The 20202-nt window shown below is 40.6% G+C and overlaps 1 protein-coding gene across 1 annotated transcript in view; it reads left to right on the top strand.

Annotated features, from left to right (window-relative positions):
* Window positions 1-382: 382 nt before the first annotated feature.
* The window catches only part of KBTBD12 (kelch repeat and BTB domain containing 12), a 40297-nt gene continuing 20477 nt past the window's right edge, over window positions 383-20202 (top strand). The window contains exons 1-4 of the mRNA XM_068408861.1: window positions 383-450; window positions 8839-9973; window positions 10934-11204; window positions 14514-14664. Coding sequence (XP_068264962.1) covers window positions 8904-9973; window positions 10934-11204; window positions 14514-14664 — 1492 coding nt within the window. The 5' untranslated portion in view covers window positions 383-450; window positions 8839-8903. The remainder of the gene's footprint in view (window positions 451-8838; window positions 9974-10933; window positions 11205-14513; window positions 14665-20202) is intronic.

Raw genomic sequence — 20202 nt, 5'->3', positions numbered from 1 at the left:
AGTGACTCAGACAGGTCAACTAGCAGCAGCATCATCTCCTCTGGTTTGGTACCCAGACCTCAGTGGTGGGTGGGAGTCAGCCTGGTCCTTGTCTACACTGGAGCTGCTCCAGTGGCCCAGAAACAACGCGACACAAAGATGTGCCGGTGGTAAGGTCTGTGGTGGGGGGGACATAACTCTTTAGGTGCCATCCCACAGAGGAGCCCGCTGGTTTTTAGCACCAGGCCTGGCAGGGGGAAGGAGAGCAGCACCGCTGCCAGTCGGCTGTGTCCTAATGTGCCCCTGCGTGTGACATTAAAGCAGCTCCTCGTCCCAGCCAGGAGCCCAGCACGGGCTATTTATAGCCCTGGCACCTTGCTGCTCACCAGGAGCTCTGTGCGGCTGTATGAGATCTCTGTTTCCCTCTCCTACGTGCTCTCACAGACACCTGCTGCTCCCGGCGTCGGAAAGGTACATTTCAATCCTTTCCCCACTCAGAGCAGGAATGAGAAGGGCGTTTGGTGCTGAGACGGATGAGCGACATGGAAATGCCAAGGCTGGGCTGCTTTGGGTTGCTGGACGTGTGGGAAATCTGTGGGCAGGGGTACTAGAATATATGTCTTGGGGAACCCTTAAAGATGCTGGAGAGGGGGCCTATACATGGGAATGCGGGGTCAGCTGCAAGGCGGCTATATGGTGGGGAGGCTGTAGGACCCATTGTCAGTGCCAAGATTGAAGCCCTCTCAGTTTCTTACAGCTCGTGCCGTCCAGTTCATAAAGAAAATGTAAGAGATTAATTACAAAGTTAGGATGGGAACCCCCAAACAATACCAAACCTGGGGTCTGTTTGCAGCTATATGGGGTTTGCCAGCAGTGTGGAAATAGGATCAGCCTGCGGATGCAGAAATTTCAGTGTCTGAGGTCTGTGCATGGGGGGGGCTTTGCATACACCACAAGCCTGCAAACAGCAAGACTTGCTTCCAATAAGGAAGCTCCGAGAAAGTCTTGCTTCTCCCATCAAGGTATCTTTATGTGCCTGGGCCTGATCCTTACCAACAAAAGGCAGAACATTCTGAGAGTTCGGTGGGGACTGCAGATTTAGTAGGTATTGAATACGTGTGTGAGTGCATGGGCTATTTTGGAGCTGGTGCGGTGGTGTCGCTGTGGGTTGCTCTGAATTTTCTTTTCTGTGGGTATGGACATACCCAGATATTTGCTTGGTAGTGATTGAAATTGAAACTAGAGAAATTTATGGGCAAAGCTGGATTCAAACAGTAACTAAGGGAATGCTGACGTCAAGTTATAAGGGTTTACAACTTCCAATTTATTTTAATGTCACTGCTGAGTGACAGGGATATTAAAGCTTTTACATACTAGCATTTGCTGGCCAAATGGATACATACTTTGGAGTTTTATGTAAATATTATCAATTAGAGCTCACAATATTTCCTGTTTTAAAAATGCAAATAGAGCCTAGTTTGCTCCAAGTTATTAAATTATGTTTCTTTTAATTGTGATACAGTCCAATTTACACTGTATGATATAATTGTTCCAGAAAGTAAGCCTTTCCTATACTCACCAGTATATTTAGACAAATGCAAACAGAGAAACCTCTAAGACCTTTGCCAGGCTGCTTAAAGAGCTACTGAAATACATTTTAGAAATACATTTTCCTTGTGCTGGCATCTGTCATTGGATATGTAAAAAACTTGTGCATCCTCCTTCTGTGAATGAGTACTTTGCCATTTCAATTAGTTTTGATATGTAAGAAAAATGATCTGCACATGTGAACTGTAAAAGAAACGGGGTCTGTATGTATATATTTAGCTTCTATTCTTCTCATGCAATTAATGCACATAATTGGCTCAGACTGGGATTTGTTTATAGGCATTTGTTTGTGAACAGAGCCACCTCCATTTTCTACTTAAATGGTGGAATTCTTTTGACTGACTTCACTGAGCTTTGAATCAGAGTAAGACTAAGGTCAGGTGAAGGCATATTTGAAAAGATGGCCCACAGGGTCTTTCATTTTCAGCTGCTTTGATTTTTTTCATGAATCTATAACAGTTTAAAGAAAAAAAAATGCTTGGTATTTGCTGAGATAGGATCAATATTAATCCAATCCCACATCTAGGCCTCTGTCTTGGCAGTAAACGGAGCTCAAACTGTCAAATCTTTCCAGAATCATAAACAACCCAAAGGCTTTGAACACTGATCAAAGCATCTTCAGGGCTCTGATAGTCAAATGTGCTCCCACAGTTTCTGCTTAAAATCTCACTGCTGGGTGTCAAGGTTCTCCTAGCCCAAAGAACCTTGTTAAGTCCATTTTTATTTTTATTTTAAATTAAGAGCAAAGAAATGAGAAAGAAAACAAATAAGCTACTGCAGAAAGGACAGGCAGCATCGGTAGCAGTCTGAGCGGAGGTGATTGCAGTCTCTGCTGGCAGTGGGATGCTTACAGCAGCAGGGATGCACACAGGGGAACACAACACTGCCACAACTATCTACGTCTATAGTAGCAGCTTGTAGGTCAGCAGCCTGTCTTTCTGCACTGAGAGCCTTCTTTGACACCACTTGCAGACCGTAACCGGCTAAGGAAGCTCCCATGAGCATGCCTACCAGCCCACGTCCCAGCAGGAGCTGGCCCGTGCTTGGATATCATGAGACCTCAGACTGCCTTGACTCAGGCTCCTCAGTATCAGATGGCATGTGAAAATAAACAAGGTGCCACAGGGACTGAGAGAAAAAAAACAGTTAAAATCTCTCTCAGAAGGAATGTCATACTTTATTTTATATAGGCCAATGACATAATTTGATCTGTAGCATTCACAGTTTCAAAACATCAAAATTCCTCCTTCCCTTCCAGCAATAAATGAGTTCAGATCATGTGAAATGTACCTGCGGTGGGGCGGATCCTGGGAGATTGATAGGGCTGAGCAAGGAGAGTTCCTTCTCTCACTGTCATGGGAAGGAGATCACATCATCTGGCAAACCTTTTAAAACAGCCTAAGCAACTTAAGGCTGAAGTTTTACCTTTAAAAGTAATGCAGACACTTCAGTTCTTAAATTGCACTGTGAGCTTAAGTAGGACTTGGCCATCTTTCAAAGATGTCTTTCAAAATCTGAAAATCATAAATCTCGAAGTAACTAGCAACTGACAGAATATGGAAAGCTTCAGAGAAGGTACCCTGGCTGCTAGTAGTTATGGTGATATGAGACATATCCAAATGCTAAATGTCTCATTGTCACAGAGAACCATTTATTAGAGACACTTACCTCTGTGCCCTCTCAAACTGTATAGACATAAATTTCCTAAAAAGAATTGGATGTTCTCCAACTTCAGTGCTCTGTCACAAGTTTGTATATTTTATCTGGACAGAATGGATGACATTAATTCAAGAAATAATATCTAAGTCAAAGCAAGAAAGTAAGTGTTCCCTGAAACTGAGTGACCTTTTCAGCACAGATCTCTAGCCACAGAATAGAAATGTTTCCCAGTCTGACCACCAATAACTATTCTTTGAATCTGCTTTTTTCAACCAGTTGGGCATCTAAGTTATGCTGATTTAATCAGTTGATTTCATCACAATTTGTTTCTAACGATATCATGTAAGACCATATCAGTAACTTCACTCAAGACAAAGTATCTAATTTATCTCCTATTATCCCTGAAAAAATGAAGAAAATTAGATTGGATTGACACAATTTGTTCTTCATGAATGGGTGCTATAGCTGCTTTTATCACCTTATTGCCCTCTAAATTCTTACAATTCAGTCATGTAATAATTTCTTCTCGCATCTTTCCAGGTATCAGAATTAGGATAATAGTTCCTGTTATCCTATAGATATAGGAACCTCTATAATTCACTGGAAGCTTCCTTTCTATATCTTATTCTTAGTATATCTTTTCCTTACATCAAGATTAGCATTATTATTTGCCCTTCTCAAGCACTGTGGGATCTTTTGCATGGTTTAAAATCGTGATCTTAAATGCCAGCACAGCCCTCATAATTAAACCCTGAGATTATAACATTATCATCATCATCTGGGTAGTGGTTTCTGCCTCGCTGTGGCTGTCAGCCAAATGTCATAATGCATACAATTAACAGATTTGCTTCTCAGCTTAGTGCTAACAAAGGAAGCACAAATAATTCATAGGCAGAGGCACCTGTTCTTTGATGTGACTGAACTCTGATCCTTTCAGCACCTGAAGGGGGGCAGGCTGAAGACAGGGCAGCCTCATTAAGGCAGAAAATTTAAAAAAAAAGCCGAGGAGGAAGAGGAGGAGGATGCAGGAGGTGCCCCCTGTGCTGCAGCCCCCTGCCCCATGCTGGGTGCTGTGACCTCTTCTGGGCCAGGTCCCGCAGATCCCACCCTCCCACCACGGCATGGGAAAGAGCAGATTCCTTGGGACTGGGGGAGAAGACAAGAAAAATGGATGTCCCAGACAAAACTACAGACAAAATAACATCTCTAATTACAAGGTAGCTTTTTTTTTTCCAGAGGTTAAGGGAAATTCCTGGTGAGATACTTCCATCTGGTTTACAGTCCCTTTGTGCTAGGGCAAAGAGGCTGCAGTGTAACTAAGAATTGAGGACAGCATTTATTTATAGTTTGATAGCCTCATAAAAGCTGTAGAGCTGAGCTCACAGCAGTGTGCTTATTTATGTTTTGAACTGTTCATGCAGCACCCTACTGCCTTGCAAAACGTGTGCTGTAGCTCCTGCATAAAATTATATATGACTTTTCATAAGGTTCATGACATAAAGGCAAAAAAAAAAAAAGTGAAATTAGACTAACAAAACAGCTGATATAAAAATAAAAGTAGCAGCCAGAACTGGAGGAAAATTAACAGCACGGCTCTGAAATAAAGTAACTTCAAATGAAGTTTTGCACCTGAATCCATTTTTCACAATAGAAGAAAAAGATATCCAAAAACTCTGAATTAGGCAGTAAGTCTGATTTCAGCTCCTGGTGACATTACAAAGGATTTGAGCCTTGCACTGGAGGTTTTATAACGACAACCCAGCCTCTGGCAAAATCTCAGTATAGTGTCTCACTGCAAATTATATTTGTATCACATTTATCCTTTCTTTTAATATCAATGTACCATCTTTTTCCTCTGTAACCCAGAGGGGAAAGCAAAGCAGCACCATTTCATTATTACCCTTTAATAGTCTTTCCAGTGATAGAAAGGAGAATATTAATATCCTTCCAATAACCTCACCTGAACACTGCTAAAAGCCAGGAAGGGAGTGACAAGTTTGTAGCTAATGCACAGGGATGAATTTCTGAAGTTAATGAAAGGATTTCACCCCTGGGTTTTAATACTGTTTTCTTTTTAACCTTTTAGCTTCAGTTTCCTCAGCTGTAGGATGGAGAAAGTAGAATTGCATACAAGTTGACAGCATGATTTTATTGAGCACAGTTCAGTCAGGAGCTTGGGGAGCTATCAAAGCAAGGAGATGACGAAGGTGCATTCTTATGAGGAAGGCAAATACTGTCTCCTTGAAAGCATAAGGTAACCAAGCCCTGCCTATAGCTCTGGCTGGGGAAGCAGTGTCACTCTGCAGAGCTCAGTGAGGTGGGTGAAGAAGAGGTTGGAGGGTTGCAGGCAATCCTGACTGCAAGGTGGAGACTCCTTGCACAGCTCAGCCCAGGGATGAGGTGACGGCTGGGTATGGACCAGCTCCAGGAGAGGGCTGTACATAGCTCTGCTCCTGGGGAGGGTGCCCAGAGCCCACCCACCAGCTTTGTGGGTGGCAGAGGAGACCACCCCGCACTGGATGTGGATGGGCAGTGCCTTCCATCACCTGGGTGGTGGATGTAGGATTTATCCATCAGATAATTTGTGCCTAAAGTGGTACATAAATGGTATGAGCTACGTTGTGCTTTAAGAATCCTATTGCTAACATTTTAATGATGAAAGAGAGGAGAAAATGGCTGTGAGCATGTTGTGCCAGATATCCTAATCACTGTTAAATGAACAGATAAAACTCACAAATCTGCTGAACAGTGTAATCAAAGACAGTGTTGCTCTTAAGAAAGCTAAATTAACAGTGAAAGAAAATTTAAAGGTGACCAGCAAAGGAAGTGAAATCATAACTCAGTTCCACACACTCCTCCTTCCTGATCTGTACAAAAGTCTGCGAAGGATGATGATGATTAATCATCTCACTTGTTCTTCACATTACAAATGCACATTTTGTCCATTATGGAAAAGCTGGAGGATGTGTGAAGCTCTGACATCACAAAAGAGAAAGGAAAAAAAATTGATCATTTTGGAGGAAAAACCCTGGTTAGTCAGATTTCTAAACAGGATTGGGGTCTTGTTGGTAGTTATTAACACTTTCATCAAGTTGGAGAGTGAACAACCTGGTTAAAGACACTACTGCTCCACTGCTTAAGAAATGTGTGCTTAGAATGCATGATCTTTGAGATATGGTGTGGTTCCTTTATCAAATGCGGTGAAGATCAAATATGACAAGGTGATAAAATAGCACGAAGGGAAAACAATAAACTGGCCATCTAATTATCATATAGGATTAAAAAAGAGAACAATTTCTGTCCCAAAAAAGGCTTCTACTGACTGTAAAGATTGCTCCAGAGGCAGTCAATGCAGGATTAAGACCTCCATTTTCTCAAATGCAGTATTTAATTACAAAGTAGCCAGCAAAAAAAACCCCAACTAGATTTGGAAATACCATCACTTTATTTTTTGTACTGAACTTACTGCCTTTGGTTGATTTTTAAAAATACCATAAGAAATGCTCAGAGCTTGGCCCACACTCAGACTATGAAGTTAATGTTTTGTCTTCCAAATCCATTTTAAAAATCTGGTAATAACCCAGATTCATTTCTCAGATGTGTTGCTTCTAGTTCCAGATTTGGAATATGGAAAGAATTGATAAAATCAAGGAAATGCTAGTCTTCAAGCATGCCTGGCTTTTAATTTAGCACTCAAAGTGAGGACTCGATGTCATTTGCTAAAACAGAATGATGACTCCTTCCAAAAACAACTGAACAGCTAAAAGAGTAGGTCTGAGACTGATAATATAGCTGTAGATTTCCTTTTCACCTGGGAAATAACTATAATATTTTTTAAAAATCCATCTGTTTAGATCTACAGAGAAATCTAGACCATTTGTGAAAATGCCTTTAGGTGGATTTAAAAAAATTTCATATACTTGTTTTTTATGTTGATGCGTATTTCTTTAATGAAACTAAGACTACTCTTTGTGCTTCCAGGATTTGAGAAAACCAGTTCAATCTGTCATACAAGACCCTGATCCTGCAAATATTTAAGCTGATGAGGAATGTTACTCGTTTGAATAGTCCCATTAAGCAATTTGTAGCATGTTTACAATGTGTTTCAAACATGGTTATACCATTTTAGAACTTGTCTGTGTATTGGTGAGTCATGATGTGAGTCCTTAATGCATTTCCACAACAGAACTCTCCCAGTACCACATTAGAGACAAAACCTGTGTGAAGGACTGGTATCCCTCAAGTGATGGGTAAACATCATTTTCCCATTGACAGCTCTACCGCTGTACCTCACATTCTGCAGTTTGCTGATCTGAAAGCCTGAGAGGTTCAGTAAAGGCTCCCCCAAATGTTCCTTCTGTTTTCCCCATAAATAAAACTAGAGGGAGTACGTGAATAATTACAATTTAATTAAAAATCCCATTTGAGGTTACAGTAAGTAGAACCAAAACTCTGTGAATCTGCAGCACTTAAACATCCTGCTGAGAAGCGGGAGGATAGCTTGAAAGCTGGCCACTATTTACTAGTTCTTTATTTATTCCAAAGCAAACCAGTAGCAACTCTGTAAAAACCAGTGACCTACACTTTGGTGTGAAAGAGTAAAGAATCTGGCAATTAGACTTATTTGCTTCCTGCCAGTTCCACCACCATTCCTGAGGGGTGGAAGCTGTCTCTGCCCACAACGTTGTCTTGACTCTCCCAGCTTGAAGCCTGGGGAGAGAGCTACTGGTAAAGTGGGGCATGACAGGGCAGAGACAAATCCAGTGGTAGAGTAACGAGGCAGCAGCTTCCTAATGGCTTTGCGAGGTTGTAAGGATAGGGCTTCTGAATCAAAACCGTTCTGCAAACTGGTAGCCAATTCTGGTGGTAAGGCAGAGTATTAAACATCCACATGTACACTTACAGCTCTGTAAAATGCCTGTCAACTGGGTTGTACCAGTGGCTTTACTTCCCACCCGCTTTGCAGAGGTGTAAAAACCAATGAGAGGAGCAAGTCTAATGTTTTTCCATTTTTTTTTTAGTCTTGTAAAACCCTTCTCTGAAGCATCTACTTAGGCATAACTCCTAGTTTGAGAGGAGCTATGAGCACTGAAAAGGCACTACTCCATTCTAGCTTGTCTAACCTAAGGGGCTGTTGAAAATATAAGGTACTTTCAGCATCTAAGTAAGGACTAATGTCCTTCAGGTGCATGTGAGAGACAAAACTTGAATAGCCAAGGGACTAATAAACTAGAGTTTATTAAAGTCAGTGGAAATCTTTCCCTCGCTCTTAATAGGCCTTGGACCAGGATCAGGGAAGGGCGGGAAAAGGCAGCTGGGAAAGACTGTTTTGAAGGGAAGTCCATAATTTTCTTTAAATAATCACAAAACTTGTGGGGGGTTATTGAATATTGAAGATCATGTGATGTGTTGATTTTATTTTTTTGTGTCTTGGAGACGTTGAGCCTGAGACCTCACCATAATTTTACATACTTTTTATGTATTACTGATTTCTATCACACCCTATAGAATGACTAGCTTAAGATATTAACAGCAATATTAATTTGCCCAATAATTTGTCCTTATTGGACAATGTTATGCTTTTACCTCTAGAAACATTCCTGATGAAGAGCTTGAATTCTGAGGAGATTTAAAACCAGGAAGTTTGGAGATCAACCATGGATCATAAGGCTGAGGAGAAAAGAAAGCAGCGCCATAGCTTGACTTTATTGGAACAAGTAAAGAGAATGAAAGAATCAACAGAAATAACTGATGTTGTGCTAGTTGCAGAAGGTGAGAAATTCCCCTGCCATAAGGTGGTGCTGGCTGCCTTCAGTCCCTATTTCAAAGCCATGTTTACCTGTGGCTTGGTTGAATGCACGCAGAGAGAAGTGGTGCTGTATGACATCTCTGCAGAGAGCGTGTCCGTAATACTCAATTACATGTACAGTGCAGATTTGCACCTCACTAATCAGAATGTGCAGACTGTTGCGCTTGCTGCGTATTTCATGCAGATGGAAGATGTTTTCAGCATGTGTCAGAAGTACATGATGGACCATATGGATGCTACCAACTGTGTGGGCATCTACTACTTTGCAAATCACATTGGGGCAGAAGATTTATCTGATCAAGCGAGGAAATACTTATATCAGCATTTTGCTGAGGTGAGCTTACAGGAAGAAATATTAGAGATTGAATTCCAGCAGCTGTGGACTCTTATAAAATCAGATGATCTGAATGTTTCCAGGGAGGAAAGCATTCTGGACCTCGTCATTAGATGGGTCAAACACAGCAGAAAGTCACGTGTAGAGCACCTTATTGAGCTCCTGAAGCAAGTGAGACTGGTACTTGTCAGCCCTTCCTTTCTCGTGGAAGCCCAGAAAAGGAACACAATGATCCTGTGCAATTCAGAATGCAATGATCTGTTTGAGGAAGCACTGAAAACCATCAAGCTATCCAGCCACCCTTCTCTCAGCCTGCGATATGGCATGGAGACTACTGATCTCTTACTATGCATCGGCAACAATTCTCTCGGCATTAGGTCAAGACATGGTAGCTATGCAGATGCCAGTTTTTGTTATGCTCCTGCGACACAAAAGACTTACTTCATTTCCTCTCCAAAGTATGGAGAGGGTTTAGGATGTGTTTGCACTGGTGTTGTCACTGAGAATAATGATATTATTGTGGCAGGAGAGGCAAGTGCTGTCAAAATGTCTAGACAAAAGACCAGGAACATCGAAATTTATAGGTGTGTACCCTCTGTCAGAAAAATCCCTAATTATTTAAAAATTTTAAATCCAAATAATGTTTCTGGGACAAAAGACGATCATTAGACAAAGCGTTCTTTACTTGAAATTTTTCCCAGAGATTTTGATTACTCTAATCAATTTGTCACAATTGATCTTTATGGCACAATGAATTATATACATACAACCAAAATCCTGATGCCTTTTCTCCTGAAAGGAGGAGGATTTACTGTAGTGGCATCTCTGTGTGAATGAGCTTGCTTAGATCCTACATCAATGTATGCGGATTTCATATTCTCCTTACTCAAATCTCAACATTTTCCTAGGATGCTCTTTGCTAGGTTATTATCAGGGAGACATGAGTCAAGTGAATGACCCAAGTAGTCCAGTAAGAGAGAGATAACGCTCTTCTCTGTTGATGATGATGATAATACTTCAGAGATTAAAGGATAATGATTGATAGATTTTAAACCCTCATTCTGTTTTACTCATGTCTTTTTCAGACACACCCATTTTAAAGAAAACCAGACATTATCCGGATTAAAGACAAAATTTTAAAATGGTGTCAGCATTTTCAAATACAGATGCCTAAATTTAAGGAAATTAATCCATACTGAGGTAGATGAAGTGGCCTTATTTTCAGCAGTGCTGAGCTCTTACTCTTCCTGCTAACTTCAGTGGAAACTGTGATTGAACAGCACATGCAGAAATAAGGTATTTCTTACCTTGATTAGGGTCAAATATCTTTGAAAGGATGCCTAAATTTAGGATCCCTCATATTAAAAATGCTTGATCTTGCAAAAATTTGGCTCAATTTTATAACTTCTCGGTGAAGGAGAAAGCTCCTCTTGTCATTGCACCATTGTCTGAATAAACACTGACGATGAGGGGGGTAGTGTTTCACAGCAAGCTGAAGGGACCTCAGTGAACCAGGGCATTTACAACTTTGGATTTTCCTACAGATACCGCCAGCAAGGAAACCAGTTTTGGCACAGCCTGTGCACCACTCGGCTCCGTGAGCTCTATGCATTGGGCACTATCCATAATGATCTCTATGTAATAGGAGGGCAAATGAAAGTGAAAAATCAGTATCTGGTGACAAACTGTGTGGAGAAGTATTCCATGGAGCAAGGCACCTGGAGAAGCACAGCGCCTCTTCCAGTACCATTAGCCTGCCATGTGGTGGTGACGGTGAAGAATAAGCTCTACGTGCTGGGTGGCTGGACACCACAGGTTAAGAAATGTGCCAGTTGTTTTGTCTTGTTTCCTTACTAACAAGCAGAGCTACACTTGGTTTATATGATGTGTAATTCTGTGGTGCTTCTTGCATAGGAAAAGTACATCAGCAATAACAGGAGAATAAACTGCTCACCTTCCTCTGATTAAACATCTTTTGTAGGAAAACCAAACAGGGTGAAGAGGAATAACATCCATCTTATGCCATCCTCACTGTAAATACCAACTTCAGGAAGGGCAGTTCTTTCATAGAGATGTGCACAGTGAGCAAGAGTTTAAAATACATCTCTGTGTCAACATGGGTTCCATTTTAAATAGCTACTGTGTTAAACACCTTATTTTTTTTTCCAAAAAAACTTGAATTGAAATATCTAGGATGATATTTAGTACTTATTTGTCACTTTTTTTGTCATCACAGGCTGTGAAAAATGGATTAACTTCAGCATTTCCTTTCCTTATATACTGTCCATTTAATTTTTCTAGGTATCAGTAAATAATGGCATTTAAATCATACAGAGGCCCTTAATTAAGCCCTGTCTTCAAAAAGTGTGTACACAGGTAAATTTCAGGGACAGATTTATATCTGAAATGTAAAGTTTACCTCAATTTCTCAAGCAACTTTATTGGTTAACCAAAGATCATTTATTTGATTTTCGTTAAACTATGTTTTCAATGAAAAATCAAAGCATTCTCTGGAAAATGGATTCTTTTAATCAATTCATTTATTTGTTTCAGATGCATTGCTTGGCCACGTAAAGCTTTAATGGGAATTTTCAGCAGGGCCACAGATACCATATTCAGTAGTGCAGGTAATATACAGAACTATGCTACAAGGAAGATGGACATCAGGACTGTGCTTGCTCTCTCCAGTTGCTCCCAGTGTGAAAGATCTTTTCTAACAGCATAACCCATTCTTATTTACTGCTCCATGCAGTTTAAATTTGAGCATTCAAGATAAAGCCCCACATTTACCTGACAATGAAGTAGAACATCTGTGATCCTTATTGCTGACAGCATCATTGGTTTGTGTTCTCTTGAAATAAATAGCTATTTAAAGTATTTAAAAGTGAGATGCATTCAGCAAACAAGATTTCCACCTCTTTGGATATTTTGAGTGCAGGAGTCCCCAAAGGAGACAACAGAAAGATCAGGGAGTATTTCTGATACTCAAAACAACTGAGCAAGGATACCTCGCTGTTTGAAGAATTAAAATATGAAAACATACTTAATGTAGAAACAATCTGTCTGTAAAAAAAACCTGAACTAAAGATATGTTATATCACAAAGACAGATGTTGAAGTCAGACAACCAGCTTTGTGTTTCTTAATAGTTCTTCAGAACAGATTGTAAGGGGGAAAAGTGGCTTAGAAACACAAGTCAGGAATATTGAGCCAAGAAAGTTTAAAAAAAATACAGGCACCTCGAAAACATCTGAAGTGGATACCTGCCAACCAGTACTACCAGTAACAATACATGGGAGTCTGAGTTTATATATAAATAGGATGAGATGAGCAGATTAACAGTAATTGATTAAAAACCATAGCTTTGTAAAATGAGGGCACACCTGAACAGATCAGAACAAATTAGCTAAAGCTCTCAAAAAAGTGCTTTAAGACCAGCACTGCAGAGTGCTGAGTTCTTCTGGTACCATATATCTCCCACACCCACCTGTCAGATGTGGTGATTGTATACGTGGGGCTACCAGAGCTGCACTGTGAAAGCAAATGAGTTCGTCAAGCCAGGAGTTGTCCCTGTGCTCAAGCAGCACTCAATGTTCTGTCAATCCTGAACAAATGCTAACAACACAGCATTGATAGAGTGCTGTAAATGCATGTGTCCATTACAGGACAGAGATAAATACCTGTTCCCTTCCCACTTAGGCTTTGCAATTGAAACAAGACAAGATGAAGTCAAGCCAGAACATAAAATGACAGTTTAGGAGGGCAAGGGCTGGACTCACAGCAGCATTGCTCCGCCTCAGCACTGATGTGGCCTGGCCTCACTGGTGCTGGCAGAGTTAAAAACCCAAGCAACTCCAGCCTTGGTAACTGGGGGCTCTTAAAATGGAAGAAGATGTTTGGTGAGACCGAGAGGAAGGTTTCAGACCCTTGAGACAGAGAGAAGGGCCACTGGATGTTACGTTTTCTATGCATAAAGAGCACACTGTGCACTCGGAGGTGAATGTTACCACAAAAATGAGGTAGGATGTGAATTTACAGTATGTCAAATGGTGCCTGCTCCTCAGTACATTCCTACTCTGTGTTGAAAATACATAGCTTACCCCTCTTTCAGCAAATAAATCAGTGTTTCACACTTATGACAAAGAAAGAGCATGCCCCTGAGCACTTACAGGGTAACTGAGGGGCTACATATTTACTCAAGGGGTTATATATTCACTTTCTAGTTTACCTCCTACTGTCTTGTCCCTTACGTAAGTGTTGGAAAGGTCCTTTGGGAAAGAAAAATAACAAGCAAAGCAAGAACACATATAACAACATCACAAGTAAGCAAAGTAGTTCTCTCCTTCTCACTCTCTCTACATGAAACCTTTCATCCAGAAATATTTCAGGATCCACCCCCCACAGCCTACTGCTTATATTCAAGGCTGTCATACCCAGAAAACATAATCTGAGTTCCCTCCATCCCACTAGACAGGCAGAGAAAGGGAAGAAGATTAGAGAGAACAAGAGGAGTAGGAGTGAGTATAAAAAGAGTATTATGGCAGCAAAGATATAGCGGGGGGTTAGGAGCTTATTATGAAAACTATTGAAGGAGAAGTTACAGCAGTTGAACAACATTACTCTGGTTAGGCTGACTAAATAAACGTGCAAATGACTCGAGAAAAAGTTATGTATATATACAGGCCTGAGAAAGGCCAGCTAAGTACCTCACTGAGACTCACAGCACGGTCTGAGTAACAGTGGGAATAGATTTCAATCTTTAACAGGAGGCAAAAATGTCAGATAGAATGGTTTCCCCTCTATTATTATTAGGACTTTACAGCAGCCTTGTGGAAGAGATACGTTCTGCCAGAGCCAGGCCCATGGACATATTGTTATTACCCAAAGCCTCAGCTTTATTGCTGCAGAATATAGATGCCCTCTTATTCATTTGCCTTCTCCAGTGCACTCCCAGCCACCCGTCCTGGGTGCTGTTAAACCCTAGTGAGTATGAATCACTTCGCAGCTATAATTGATGTGTTTATGTTATTTATCTGCTCAGCTGTCTGCTGTGATTAATTGCATGCAGGCATGTGCAGAGGTCTCCAAATGTTGTATTATTATACGGCTGTCATATTTCATACAGATGGATCTGCCTGACGATGAGCCGGATCGATTAAGTAACAGAACGTTTCGGTACGACCCGGGCCAAGACAAATGGACAGAAGGTGCGCCAATGAAGTACTCCAAATACCGCTTCAGCACAGCCGTAGTCAACAGCGAGATTTATGTCTTGGGTAAGAGGAAACAGATTTTTAACAGATAACACCATGACTTTTTCTTCTTTCCAGCAATTTGCCTCTGCAAAGTGAAATATCTCACCCTTTGCTGTGTACCATAGGACAAAGTATGTTGGACTAAATGGATAGTGTTTTTCTAGAGTGATTTTTTTTCCCCACATCACTTCTTCCTTCCTTAACGTGTATAGATTAAATTAAGTGAATGTTTAGTGTTCTGGATTAACGTGATAAAGACACTTCACTTTTTAAACTACTTTTCTTTGGAGTATCGGTGTGTGCTATAAAAAAATAATGAATTTTAAAAGGTGGGTACAGAAGCCTTGTTAGCACCATTTTACAGGTGAGCAGTGAAAAGCTAAGGATCATACCCGGCGTCATGAAGGAATGGCACAGGGAAAAAGAGAATTTGGATCTCCCTGTAAAAACCAGCATTATTTGTGGATTCTAATAAAATTCAATGGATCATTCTCTTCCACCCACCTCATTGAAGTGCATTTTTGGAAAATCTATATCTTTCAGTTCATCATTTTTTGATGGAATCTTTTTAATTTTTTGTTTAAAAACAGTATTTTGACCAAAAGTTCTAAGACTCGTGTGAAAGAGTTCAGTAATCTCCTACCCCAAAATCTTTTGTCCCAAAACGATCCCAGTCCATATCCCCAGTTCTGCAATTCATCCATAACATGACTCTTTTCCCAAAGACCATCCTTCATGGCTGTCCAACACAACAGAAAGAACATCACCTGTTTCTGAACACTAGGAAACACCTCAGAAGGTGGCAAGCAAGGGATTTTTCTGAAGAGAAAAAGATATAAAAGGCAGACAGAGGAGAAAGGCATTGGGTACATTGGGAATAATATGGGAAAAAAGTTGAAGGGGCATCTTGAAAGGAGAACAGGAGCCAGAAAGGTGACCAAATGAAGTAGAGAAGGATTATAGATAGGTGTATAACTGGAAAGTAATTGAAAAAGTGGTGAAAAAGTTTCATACAGTCAATTAATCCACAGGTAAGCTGGGGGTTATTCATGCCCTTCCATGCTCCCAGGGTCCTGTGGGCAGGATCAGACATGAAGAAGGTAGCAACCACATCAGTACCTCAGGACCTTTCAATCCCTTCTGCTTCAAACTACTCCTGCATCCAAGTTTATCAATCAAAGTAAACACAATAAATATGGTCTTATCAAATTAATACACCTCCTGTATAAGGGGTGTTCTGGCTTTGTCTGGGTTGTTATATGCCATGGATAAAGGAAAGTTTGTTCCTGGCATGTAATACAGAAAGCATTTTGCAGAGGGCGTGTCTAAGAAAGCTGTCTTTGAAGTAGAAGGAGGAAATGTCTTTAACACTGCATTTATTTTCTTTTAGAGAAACTTCTTTCTCTTAAGTGGCTTGAGACAGGCCCATAGGCACAACCAGGAGAAAGGGTGAAAGAAGCACGTATGGAAAAGAGAGTTTTGCAAATAGAGAATAATTTCATTATTGTCAAAGGTTAGTGATAGAGGAGATCAGTATGCTGTTAAATAAGGAGAGTGTTGGCTGTCCAGGCTGAAAGGTGGTTCAAAAATGTGGAAACTCCATCCTTTGTGAAAGGTTAAATATATATAATTATTTATACTGACACTGATGCTGTAATGGGGGCAGCAGAAACAGCTGTAATAGTTGGGAAGAGAAAGGCTGTATTCATATGTTCCAGTAAGAAGCATTCTGACATCAAGACCACAAATGCTGTGATGACACAAGAGTCAGAGAAAAAAAAGAAAAAAGAGCCACCTTGGGATGCATGTGATGATAAAACAAATTGACAGTCGTCTTCACAGCAAGCCTGACACTGAGACAAGGAAAAGGAGTGGCTAATAAGGAAAACTGCATCCATTTTATTCCCTCAGTCTAACAAAGCAAAAAGCATATCTGAGGGATTACAGTAATGAAATGTACAGATTGAACACAAAGCACAGTATTAAATCTGAAAAGTGCCTGTTTAAATGGCATTGAGGAAAGTTCATGGTCTCACAGACCTTCACAAGAATTTTGCTAATGTAAAAAAAATAAAAAGCATCGTTTTATTATGTATATCTGCCAGTGCTGCAGTATTCATGGAGCTGAACCTTGACTTGAATTCTTTCTTACATGCCAGCCAGTACCAATAATTTTTTTTGTGAGAAAATCTTTGTTAACAATCAGATCAGCGCGTGGGCCAGAACAGGCTTGTTCTGTCTCCATCACTTTGTTGGTTCACGCACCTTCCCATGAGCAGTCCTTATTCGAGCAGTCCTAAGGGAACCAACGCACTTAATCCTGTGATTAAGTTTGCTGCACTGGACCCTTCACTCTTGCTACTAAATGTAACTAAACATATGTAAAGGCAGTGTTTGTTCTCAGTTCTGACAGTGTAAATCTGCGTTAATTTCATTGTAATGAACAAACTTGCTTGTAATTTATACCAAAGGTAACTAAGCTCACACCCTGCTCCAGGGAGTGGATTTTTGAGAAAGATTGTGCTATTTTTACCGAGCCCATGTCTGTTCTGATGCGCCATCCACTCAGGGTGTAACTCCAGCAACTGTAGACACGAATGAGTTACCATCAGGTAGCACGTATATTGATGGCAGGGAAGTCATCTTGACCAAGGTCTGGGCTGTTTTTGCAAACTCCTGATTGCCTGTTTTCACAAATATTGTGAGGACTTTAACGTCCACAAATCTGTAAAATTTGGCTGACACTGGCCAACAGGCGCAAAAGCTATGAGAGGCAGACAAAACAATGTAAACACACGTGTAGTGAGGGTAACTGTGTGAGTCTTGTTTCCTTAGGAAATCAAATAATATTAGAACTCATTTTTTAATTGAAAGACAAACCTGACATTGAGCCATAAATGATTTGTCAACAAATTCTACCTTTGAATATGCTGGTTTAAACCCACCTTTAACTGTATGGCTGGAAATGAAGATTTATCTGTTAAAATTGAGAAAACAATGTGGTTGGCAAATGTTAACCATCCCAGTCTGAAAACTCTGTAGAGGAGACTAAAGCATTTTCCAAGACCTCTCAAAATGATGAAGTAATTTCCAAATGAATTCTGTTTGGAAACAGTGATACAGTCACTGATATTGGCATGTTATTCTGCTGATATCACACATGGTCTCATCTCCAGCTGTAAACTCACACTTGCCAACTGTAATTAAAACCTCACACAGCAAAGCTACATTCCACGGTTTATTCGTGGTGACAAGTTCTTGTTACCTTGTGAGTTCTCAGGCTGTTGAGCTGTGAGGTGGGTACAGTTTTCCTTTGGAAACAATTGTGGTGGTAACCCCGGCGGGGTGAACAGGCAATTCATGGCATTGAAAGGAAGGCCATGAAAGCGCTCCTAATCTGGCTGATGTGGTACTTGATCATGCAGATGACATTCAGGAGAGAATGGGAATGGAAACAATGGAGGTTGGTAGTGACAGACCAAAGAATAACAACTGTCATGAGGATGGTAAAACCACTACAGGCTGTTCAAAGCTGTGGATCCCTTGGACATCACCCTGTTTCACAAGGAATGTTGGGCACTGTGGGAGTCTAGAAAGATGCTGTCCATGGCGATTTGTTCCAAAAGATACATTCTGAAGAGGATCACAGCTCATAGGTTGTCCTCATGTAGTGATCTCAGAGATGTCTATGCTCAAGCATAATGACTAAGCTTTTGTGCTACAGATGAGAGAGACACTCTTGCGGAGTCTCTACCATTGCCATTTATGTCCCTTCTCACTCCAAATGGGGGTTCCCCATGGTGAAGTGTGTGTGCACAGAACTTGAACATCTAACAGGTTCCCACGCAGCCCCAGTCAGGGGACACTCAGTGAAGGGGCAATCCAGAAGCATGATCGATGACAATGCTTGGATTACCACAAGCATCACCCTCTTTTCATACCATACTTGTTTCTTATGTGATGCACTGTCTCCATGGGCTTCCTGCAGTCTGCACCCATCTAAGAAGATCCACTGCGGGCTGCTGGGGGCAGAGGATGGAGAGGGAGGGAGGCAAGGTGGAAATGCAAGATATCTTCTGTATGCCGCAAGGACCAAGCCCCGCTTCCCAGAAATAAAAAACATGAAATAAAGAAATACATAGCTCTAGCTGGGTGTATAAAGTAGTGTTGCAGAGAGAAGAGACTTCTTTCAAGCAACTCTTGAAAACAAAGTCCCTAAATAAAGTGAGTTTGTCAGCTCTTTCAGGTGGGATCTCTGTCTTCCTGTACAGCTCATACAGGTGTCAGCACATTCAGGATTAGGTGGGACTCTAGAGCATAAATGAAAAAATCACTGCAGAGAAAGTTGATCCTCTCTAATGTCTCTGATGTATGAATGCAATTTGTATCATAAATATGAAGCAAAAAGCATACATGGAGCACTAGCTTTGAATAAGATGTAGTAGCTGGCTCTTTGACATACAAGCCTAATATTTGCGCTCATCCATGTAGGTGTAAATCTGTAGTAAGTAGTCTGCTGATCTCATTTGTGTCATGTCAGACTCATTTTGTTCTAACCCAGACCAGAATGTGATGCTTAGCCTTTGAAGTGTTAATTTCTGAAAAGTCCTGTTGGCACAGAACAGAGAGTACGTAGTCACTGTCCAAAAACTCTTCTCAGCCTAATTGCCAGCTCCAGCGTGTAAAACCCTAATGACTTAAATGGAATTATTCTAGAGTCACTCTGATGGAAGGAAAATGAGAAATAGATTAGAGTTTTTGGTCTGAGTCATAGCATTGTTCAGGAATCTGTACCATGTGTCTTAAACAGCAATCCTGCAATATAATTGTCTGTTGTGTAATGTTCCTAGAGAATCTTATGCTATTTATACAGTGTACATAATCCTCATAAGTAAATGAACAACATTTCTAAGGCTCAAAATCCTTTCTCCTATTCATCCCATTTGACTGGTCTTAGCTCTTTCTCCCCATATTTTCCCAGGAACATAACTATATTCGTTGGAAAGCCCAAGAAAGAGCAGTATTGTGTTCTTAATGACAGAGACAATTGAGACACTTTTGGAAGAAGACCAGATGGGAGGGCTCTATTTAAGGTCATGCATTTTTATCTCTTGCTTAAAAAAATACCCTTTCCAGCTAAGTCTCTGAAAACTTACTACAGCCAATGTACAAATTAGGAAAATTTATCCAAATGAATCCATTTGAATGCCATATTCATTAGCTTATGTTAAAACACATTCAGTATATCTACTGTCTCTGAAATACAGGTCGCTGGTAAAAGATGTTGTATCACCATGACAGCTTTAATCATGTGTTGCTTTTATGTTATATAATTCCTGCTTTATAAATAAGAACATATAGAAGGACTTAAACGAGAAATCCTATTAGTGAAGATTTAGGAATCAAAGAATTTTTGTTTATCCTCCTTAGCCTGGCATCCCACCTCTTACAACTTGTTTTTTTTCCCCTGAGTTCTTGCCGAGAGCTTCTTTTAAAAGTTTTAAGCAGTTAAATGAGGTTCAATTGAATACTGAATGTCTTGATCATAAAATACTTATT

This window comes from Nyctibius grandis, chromosome 10 (assembly GCF_013368605.1).
Source record: "Nyctibius grandis isolate bNycGra1 chromosome 10, bNycGra1.pri, whole genome shotgun sequence".
Classification (NCBI taxonomy): Eukaryota; Metazoa; Chordata; class Aves; order Nyctibiiformes; family Nyctibiidae; genus Nyctibius; species Nyctibius grandis.
Note: the sequence above shows the minus strand (reverse complement) of the source record. Positions and strands in the feature narration are given on the sequence as shown.